The 9,112-nt window shown below is 34.2% G+C and overlaps 1 protein-coding gene across 1 annotated transcript; it reads left to right on the top strand.

Annotated features, from left to right (window-relative positions):
- The first annotated feature begins 216 nt into the window (after positions 1-216).
- Positions 217-6,949, top strand: LOC147866780 (protein disulfide isomerase-like 1-1). The gene is made up of 11 exons (XM_087317261.1): positions 217-316; positions 865-1,092; positions 2,821-2,851; positions 3,107-3,394; positions 3,764-3,952; positions 4,085-4,213; positions 5,115-5,249; positions 5,579-5,698; positions 5,840-5,957; positions 6,316-6,428; positions 6,544-6,949. Exons 2-11 carry the CDS (start codon positions 875-877, stop codon positions 6,748-6,750), a joined length of 1,548 nt encoding a protein of 515 aa, XP_087173387.1. The 5' UTR covers positions 217-316; positions 865-874; the 3' UTR covers positions 6,751-6,949.
- Positions 6,950-9,112: the final 2,163 nt, after the last annotated feature.

The following is a 9,112-nucleotide window of genomic DNA, read 5'->3' as shown; positions in this document are numbered from 1 at the left end:
GTGCATGTTTATTCCCCGATGTAAAACCCGGGAGGGGTATTTCAGGAAATAAGGAGAATATAGGGGCATTTCTGGCAAATAGAATAAACTCAGAAAATGTGAGATATTTTGCGGTGTCTTCCCATTGGACCGAGGATTGACGTGGCGGGCTGTGATTGGGCGAACCACGTCTCGGCTTTGAAACAAACGTCGTCCAGACGTGGGGCCGTCGCTCAGCTACACAGAGACTAACTAGAGAGAACGCCATAGCCAGCGGCTCTTCAGAAAGGAAGGCGAGAACGAGAGAAGATCGACGACTCTGCTATCCATTCACGAGGTAAATGTTTCTGCTACCTGATCGCAAATACCTCACTCTGTTTCCTCCCATCTGGCTCCTCCCCCGTTCGGTTTGATGTAGATATATGTACACACACAGAAAGAGATGAGAAAAATGGGAAGACGAAGAAAATTCCCAAAGGATTATAGAAACGGAGACGGTGGTGGTGGTGGTGGTGGTGGTGGAGGAGGCGTGTTGTATTCCGTAAACATCGAAGAGGAAGAGAAAGAATCGTCGTTTTCCATAAATATTGATGAGGAGAGAAGAATTTTTTTTTTGCTCTAATGCAGAACGTTTGAAGAGGGAAGGAAGAAGAATAAGAAAAGAAGAATCTAATTAGGTTTCAACAACAGTCAGAAATGAAGCAGACGAGAAATTTCTTGCTACTTCTATTTATGTAGTAATTACTGGCAAGAAAGCGTTCTCAGTTTTTCATATATATATATATATATATTACCGTTTCTTTTCACTCATTCATTTCTTCAGATTTCGTTATTTTTTCCTGAATATTATTGTTCACTAACTTGACCCACGTAATATGCAAGCAGGCCCATAAAGATGCCGCGATCCAATACATGTTCAGCTCTGCTTCATCGTGATCATCCTCTTCTTTTTATTCTTCTTGTTACATTGATTTTGCCATGGAATATCATAGCGTTGGCTGAGCAAGAAGAGCATAGTGATGAGAAGAACCATGTTCTTGTTCTGGACTCCACCAATTTCTCTGAAGTTGTGGCAGAACATCCTTTCATTGTCGTTGAGTTCTATGCTCCCTGGTAAGGGATCAATCATTCACCTTGTATGGATATATTTCTGTCTATTAAAGTAATCTCGCCAATTTCACTTGCTTAAAATTAGGTTTCTCCCACCTATTTGTTGCATCTTTTTTTTCATTTGTATGATTTGCATAGTAAGCATGCTACATTTGTTTAGGTTTCCTATGTAATGTTCAACATTATAAATGTATTTCCTTTCCTTACATTTCTGTGTTGTAAAATAAACATGCATTCTTTCTACTTAATTATGTGTTGAAGGATCCGTGTGTTGTGCGATGGATTTAATCTCTGGAGAATATTGTAATTAATAAAAATGGTAAAATGGTAGACATTTGACGTTCCTTAGCGATTTTCAAAACTGATTCCTGTCAACAGTATTCTAATTTCGTAGCTTTATCCACAATTCTGCTGGAGCTTTTGCATGTTTCTGCTGTAAATATGCTCTTTTTATTGAATTATGCAGTGTTCGAGTAAGTGATGGAAGTGACAGGCACGGATTTTTTTTTGGTGTTTTTTAAAAGTTATTGCTTTTGAATAAATTGAATTGCAGTGCTAAATTAAACTCAATTTCCTGATAAAGCTGTTGTGCATGGAATGCTATGTATGGTAGGGTTTAATAATATATCTACCTTCCACTGTATTGTCGGCATGTTTTGGTTATAAATATGCCTCCTACTTTTTGGATTGTGGTGAAAGATCCATCATTGCATGATTTAATGTCTCAACTGGCGAAAATGGTGGATGCATTTAAGCTTGATTAGGTTATTTTAAAAGCAAATCCTTTAACTAAATATCGATAGCTTTAAGTTAATATAGATACATTGATTACTTCTTTTTGATGATTTTAGAAGTGATTCTTGTCATTTCACTATCAAGAAATTTCATAGCTTATACAAGAAACATGCTTTTTTCTGTTGAACTAATGTGATGAATCCGTTTGTTGCGTGGATCTAATATTTGTATATTTGTAAGTAATATAAATGTATCCATACTTTCTTGCTATGTTTTCTGAAGTGGGATTTCCTGTTAATAATAAGTTTAGATTTACGAGCTTTACATTCATCTAGTGCACACCCATCTGTTTTATTCTAGGCTTTTCCTAAGTGATTGAAATGGTAGATAGCTCAAATGATGTTGAGAGTCATTGCTTTGAATAGAATTGGGTTCATCTAGACTAGATCCATGCAACAGATGAATCTTGCATGGATCTAGTCTCTATACGCTTGTTAATTATGGAAATGGTAGGCACAAAAACTTGAATAATTTCCTGTGTTTCAGTGCAGGTTGATATATGATGGCCCCAACTCCTGTGGTAGAACTATCTTTCAACAAATTTGTCGCATGTTCTAGTTATAAATATGTTTTTTGGCCTTTGAATTATGTGTTGAAGGATCCCTGTGGTTTAGTCTTTCCACTGTTTATAAGTGATGGAAAGAGTATAGACATTTGAGGTAATTTTGAAAGTGTTTCCTGTATGTGTTGAAGGATCAATTTGGTTTAGTCTTTCCACTTTTATTAAGTGATGGAAACAGTATACACATTTGAGGTGAATTTGAACATGGTTTCTGTGAATAAATTTAAATTTTGTAGCTGCAAATTAATCACAATTTCTGATTCTAACCTGATGCTGTATGTTTGGCTGAAAAATATAAAAGTGGGACGTGTAGATCAAATTGATGCTCTCTAATTGCAAATGTTCCTGATGTTATTCCTTCTTCATTTTTACAGGTGTGGCCATTGTAAGCAACTTGCCCCCGAGGTATAATATCCATATGCCTGGAAATCCTTTTAACCATGTTAAAATATATTTTGTCTAGTTAGTTTTTGCATTCTATTGTTAGTTATACAAATCTAGGTGTGGCCATTGTAAGCAACTTGCCCCTGAGGTATAATATCTGTAAGACTTAAAATCCTTTTAACCATGTAAAGTATATTTTGTGCACATAGTTTTTTGCATTCTATTTTTTTTTTTCAAATTAATCGCGTTAGTTATACAAATCTTTATCATTTTCAGTACGAGAAAGCAGCATCTATCTTAAAGGAAAACGATCCTCCTATAGTGCTTGCAAAAGTTGATGCAAATGAAGAGACTAACAAAGCATTGGCAAGCGAATATGAAGTCCGTGGGTATCCAACTTTGAAGATCATTGAAAACAAAGGAGAAATTGTCCGTGATTATAAAGGGCCAAGAGATGCCAATGGCATTGTAGCTTATTTGAAGAAGCAAGTTTCCCCGCCTTCTGAAGAGATCAAAGATTCTGAGGAAGGTCATAAACTTGTGGAAGAAAATGACATTCTTGTTGTGAGTATAATCATTAAATAAGAAAGAAACTCCAAAACAGCCCTTCACTTTTCTATATTTCCCAAAATATCCCTGAGTTTTTGTAAACTCCCTAAATGCTGTTGGTCAACTCTTGGAAGAGTGAAAAAAGAGGATATGAGTGTCCATACGAATGCTTAAATAGCACATACAATTGCGCCAGTTTGGTTTACCAATGGCATTTGGGAATAATGGAAGCTTACCACTGGCATTTGGGAATTGATGGCAGCTTAAAGGCATTTGGGAAAATAAAGAACAAATGAAGGGTATTTTTTGGAGATTCCCCTTATAAATATTTTCTCTTTTATGCAATGATGGAAGCCTCAAATGTGTGAATTGATGGATAAATAGGTGGGTGTTTTCTCATCATACGATTCTGAGGAGTTCACTATCTTTACCTCCGTTGCTAATGAACTGCGGTCTGATTACGAATTCAAGCATACTCTGGATGCCAGTTTTCTACCAACAAAAGAAACAGCACTCACTGGACCTGCGATTCGTCTTTTCAAAAAGTTTGATGAAGGATTCAATGATCTCAAGGTAATTTATTCATTTATTTGTATCTAGTTCGGAATGACCTGGGATATTAATTTTTAAAATTACGATTTTTTGTTATGCCTGGATTTGCATCACATGTTATCTTATCTCCTAAATTATGGTTTGTTCATGCAGGAATTCAACAAAGCAGCAGTGAAAAAATTCCTAGATGATGTGAGCATCCCGTCTGTAGTATTATTTAACAATGATCCTGTCCAGAGGACATACCTCTCAAAGATTTTTTCAAAACCTGAATATACTAAGGTGAGAATATTATGCTTCAATGAATTCCTTCTATATTGTTGCAATTACCATTACACCAATGTAATTATTGCTTCTTTAAGTAACCGGATTTGTTGCATTTAAATTGCTTGATCAATAGATCTCATGAAAGTGATATTCTGTGTAAATGTTTTAAGAATTTCTCTTGTGGCATGATGCAATGATCAATTCTTGTAGGTTTAGATTTTTCCTTTGCATAACAGGGTCGTTCTTATTCCTAGCGATTGATTATTTATAAATTTACAACTCCAAGGGTTTAGAGAGTTTTTCTTGTGGTGCAATGTAATGATCTTTTCTGAAAGTTTTGGATTGTTTATAATTTTTATTATATCTAATGTTTTAATAGCTTCTTTGCAATGCATTGCAATAGTATCTTCTTATAGCTTTAGCTCTTTGTGATGCTTGCTATCTGTATTTTTATTCCTACAGATTAATTCTTTATAAAAATTTCAACTTCTTTGTTGTAGGAATTTCTATTTGTTGATCTAAGACTGAATCCTGTTGCAATGCATTGCAATGGTCTCCTTACTAGTTTAGCTCTTTGCTTTGCATGCTATTTATAAAAATTTCAACTTCTTTGTCGTAGGCATTTCTATTTATTGATGCTAACACTGACTTCTGTTGCAATGCATTGCAATGATCTTCTTACTGGTTTAGCCCTTTGCTTTGCATGATATTTATGCTCTTCCAAGGGATTGATTATTTAAAGAAATATCAACTCTTTTGTCGTAGGTATTTCTATTTGTAGATGCTATTACTGACTTCTTTTGCAATATATTGCAATGGTCTCTTCGTATAAGTTTAGCTCTTTGCTTTGCATGCTATCTACATTTTTATTTCTATGGATTGATTATTTATAAAAATTTCAACCTCTTTGTGGTAGGCATTTTTATTTGTGGATGCTAATGCTGATAATGCTGAGATAACATCGCTTTTTGGGGAACTTGCTAAAGAATACAAAGGCAAAGGTGTGAGGTTTCTCATTGCAGATACAGTAGATGGGCAAAATGCCCTTCAGGTAAAATGTATTAATGATGAAGTATATATATACATTGTGTGTGTGTGTGTATATATATATATATATATGTATATCTATGAATGTATATATATATATCTATCTGTCTATCTATATGTGTGTGTGTGTGTGTGTTTGGGATGTGTATATATGTATGTATGTATATATATTTATATTTAATTTGCTTTCCGGTTATTTGTTATTGTTCTCTTCTTCAGCATTTTGCTTAGGAAATATGTCTTCTTACTTGTGGTCTTTTTATCTTTATGGATTATGTATATTCTAACTTGTTTTCTTTGATATTTATGGAATCTGTTTTTGCTTTGCTGTAGTACTTTGGAGCCACGACAGAAAAGCTTCCATCCATTGTGATCCAAGGCAACGATGAGAAGAAATACATTCTTGAGAAAGTTCACACTGGCAATATAAGACAATGGTTGAAGGATTATTTTGTGAGTACAGACATCGTTCTGGTTAAATTTTCTAAGTTGCTAAATCATGTCTCTGATATAGAATGTTTTTATACCATAGTTTTTTTGCAGGTAAACTAAAGCTATTCATTATTCTGAAGAATATTGTTGTTTCTATTGCAGGATGGTAAAGTATCAGAATTCTTTAAATCTGAGCCCATTCCAGAAAAGAACGATGAACCAGTTAAGATTGTGGTGTTAGAAACTTTTGACGAATTAGTACTGAAGTCTGGTAAAAATGGTATGCAATGAGAATGAGAAGCTCCATCTGATTGCTAGTTGTTTTTATTTTTTGAAGTCACTGTTGGATCAAGGATAGTTTTAATTCACATTTTAATATATTTCAGTGGAGAGCTCTAAAATACCTGTTTTTTTCAAAAAAGAAAAGAAAAACTGTCAAATGCCGTAAGTTTTTGCTCTTTCACCAAATGCCATTTGGGAGTTGTCCAGGGGCATCAGGGAAATAACAAAATCTTAAGGACATTTGTAGAAAAAGAAAAAACGTTGAGGGTTTCAGCGAGTTTTTCCTATAAACTGTTCTACAGTCGAATTGAAAGATAAAATAATAAAACAGTGTTAATTCATATTTTACTTCACAGTATTGCTGGAGTTTTATGCACCATGGTGTGGACATTGTAAAAAGTTAGCGCCAATCTTGGACGAAGTGGCAATTGCTTTACAATCTGATCCAGATGTTGTGATTGCGAAACTGGTATGTTCACATATATTTCAGGTTGGATACATAGTGAAATATTATAGAAACACTGAAGGTATCTAGAAATACTATTGTTTATTTCTCATGTTTATCCGTTTGCTGGTTGTGGTAGGATGCAACTGCGAATGATATCACAGATAAGAGATTTGATGTCAAAGGCTTTCCAACTTTATACCTACATACTGCCACTGGAAATGTGATTCCTTATGAGGGTAATAGGAACAAGGATGACTTCATCAGTTTTATTAATAAGAACAAGGATACTGTTGGGGAAAGTGTGGGCTTGGAAGGTATTGAGGTGCTGAAAGATGAATTATAAGAGAGTTTTATTACAGTATTAGGAACCAATGTTGGTGTTCCTCTTTCTTGCTAGCGATGATATCATTATTGAGAGATGCGACATTAACGAGGTGAAATGAAATACATGTGTTTGAATAATTATCAGTTACGAAACACGTGTGATGTTAACCAGCAGATTCAGGAAATTAATTTAAATGACAATTTTGAAATTTCTTTTCTATTTAGTTTCCCTCATCTAATGGCTGACTATAATGTTGGTCTTACCCGTTTACTAAAAGAAAATCGGGGACTAGTACATCGAAATAGAATTTTGTACTGGATCGATTGGAAGTAATGTAACAGTATGAGCTAGAAGTCATATTTGTATAATGTCAAGCTGGAGCCATTCTTGCTACCCATGATTTCAAGGAATGCATTTCATTGTGATGCTTGTTAATAGCTCACCTAAAAATGCAACAACATCCCCCTTGGCTTTTGAAGTTTTTGTTTTTGTCTAGTTCTTGGAAGATTAATTAATTAGATTCATTATTTTGTGTTTTAACTCGCAAGATATGGAGATTCTAGGTGAGCTTTTAAAGTCAAGCAATCTTCAAATCTGGAAATTTCTATAGAAAAATTTGAATCGAAGTATGAATGTTGGTAAATCTATTACATATATATTCAAAACCTATAGAGGTTTAACAAAATTGCTAGTTCTCACAATGAAGTTTAGTGCTAGCAGGCTGTATTTGCTGAATGTTTTCATATAGTAGTGTGCTCTTTGTTCACATGACTTCATGTTTTTAGTGCACTGCTATTGTCACTTACATGTTTATTTATGCGGTCTTCAGCCATTGAGGCTCTTTTCATTATTTTACACTTCATTTTTTGTTTCTCTTACAATTGATACCTTTTTGCTATAAATTTGCTCATAATAATGAAATTGATGTTGAAGCGCAAACAAGTAGTAAGAGAATGCTCCCGAATTTGCCTATCTTTTTCTCATCTTGCATGACAAATTTGAGGTAGTTATGTAAAACACTAGTATTAAAAATACATATACTTACATACCACATGTCCTAATAGTGTATGTTTCTAAAGCAATTCCCACATGCTGAAAGACTTCTGACTTTCAAAGACAGAATTTGAACTCCTATGTTTGTTGAGATATTATGACAAGAATGTCGAATGCATTGTGAAAAAGTAAAAAAACAGTGTCAATGGCTAAAAATGCACTAGCATGCAAGGTGTTGATAAGGCGGTAAATATTAAATGAAATCAAGGTGGAACAAGTGGAGAACTAGGGGCTCAATGATGTGATTCGATATATAAGCTATATGAATGCATTAATGATTGTGAATGGTCATCCAATCAGCCACGTATATGCATGCTCATCTATGACTAAATTTCATGCATGATTCTTCATGCCCATACATGCACTAGTATCCAGGCCTATGCATAATACATATAAACATGTAATACAAAAGGAGAGAAGAATAGAATAAACACTTTTCCAACCTGTTTGTGTACATACCATATCTCTTGTGGACATGTGCATAGATAGACAGACACATGCATACACAATTTGCATGCAACTTAGTGAATGTAGTAAATGCAAGCAGTAACAACATTGTAATTACTCTCGATCTCAATTTGAAGGGCTTGAATAATCCAAAATGAATGCTTTAAACAATTGGTTAGCCGGAGGCTCATAGGTTTCACATTCATTATTTTACAAAGAAATCATTATGTTCACCCCTCATTTGTACTATTCGGTAATATTGAAAGTAGCGGAATCAAATTAAGGCAATGATGGGGAGACTCAGTCCATCCCTCTACCCATCAAACTCGTGTATAACTTCAAACTGACGATTGACGTCTTAAACTTCAATACATATATGACAACCAAGTTCAATAGGTTGCATATGCAATCAATTTAAGGATGAACTTAGTTTTGACTATGCCCAAGGTAAGTGATAATTTTGAGCAACTATCTTCAACAACTTCGTGCCAAGTTGCCAACCAAGAAGAGTAATTCATGAAGGTTTAATGAGAAAGGGAAAAGGTTGAGAATGCGATTAGAGAAGCTTTCACATTATAAAGGTGTTATTCAAATAAAAAAACAGGTTTTCAAGACTAGTTGGATATAGACTTATGATTCCATTAGTAATAAACAACAAAACAAAAGAATAATTTGGTTGTATTTTGTTATATTATTTATTTGTGACTTCCAAAAAGAGGATAAATAAATTTAAATGTGATAGGACCTAGTGGAGTAATCAAAACATATGTGACATGCTAATTATATATATTCGGTTATAATTGTAAGCCTTTTTCCATTAAAGGCACAAAATATTTCCAAACACCCTCACTAAAATAGCTTTCAATGCTGCTTGCAACGC

Source organism: Azolla caroliniana, unplaced genomic scaffold, assembly GCF_043228905.1.
Source record: "Azolla caroliniana isolate FFs.n. ecotype wild unplaced genomic scaffold, voAzoCaro1.0.p SCAF_3, whole genome shotgun sequence".
Classification (NCBI taxonomy): Eukaryota; Viridiplantae; Streptophyta; class Polypodiopsida; order Salviniales; family Salviniaceae; genus Azolla; species Azolla caroliniana.
Note: the sequence above shows the minus strand (reverse complement) of the source record. Positions and strands in the feature narration are given on the sequence as shown.

Bases quoted from the DNA above. Each gene is read 5' to 3' on its own strand.
- LOC147866780 (XM_087317261.1), top strand. From the start codon at position 875: ATGCCGCGATCCAATACATGTTCAGCTCTGCTTCATCGTGATCATCCT. The intron at 4,214-5,114 runs GTGAGAATATTA...TCTTTGTGGTAG, and splicing joins CAAAACCTGAATATACTAAG to GCATTTTTATTTGTGGATGC. The intron at 5,699-5,839 runs GTGAGTACAGAC...TTTCTATTGCAG, and splicing joins AATGGTTGAAGGATTATTTT to GATGGTAAAGTATCAGAATT.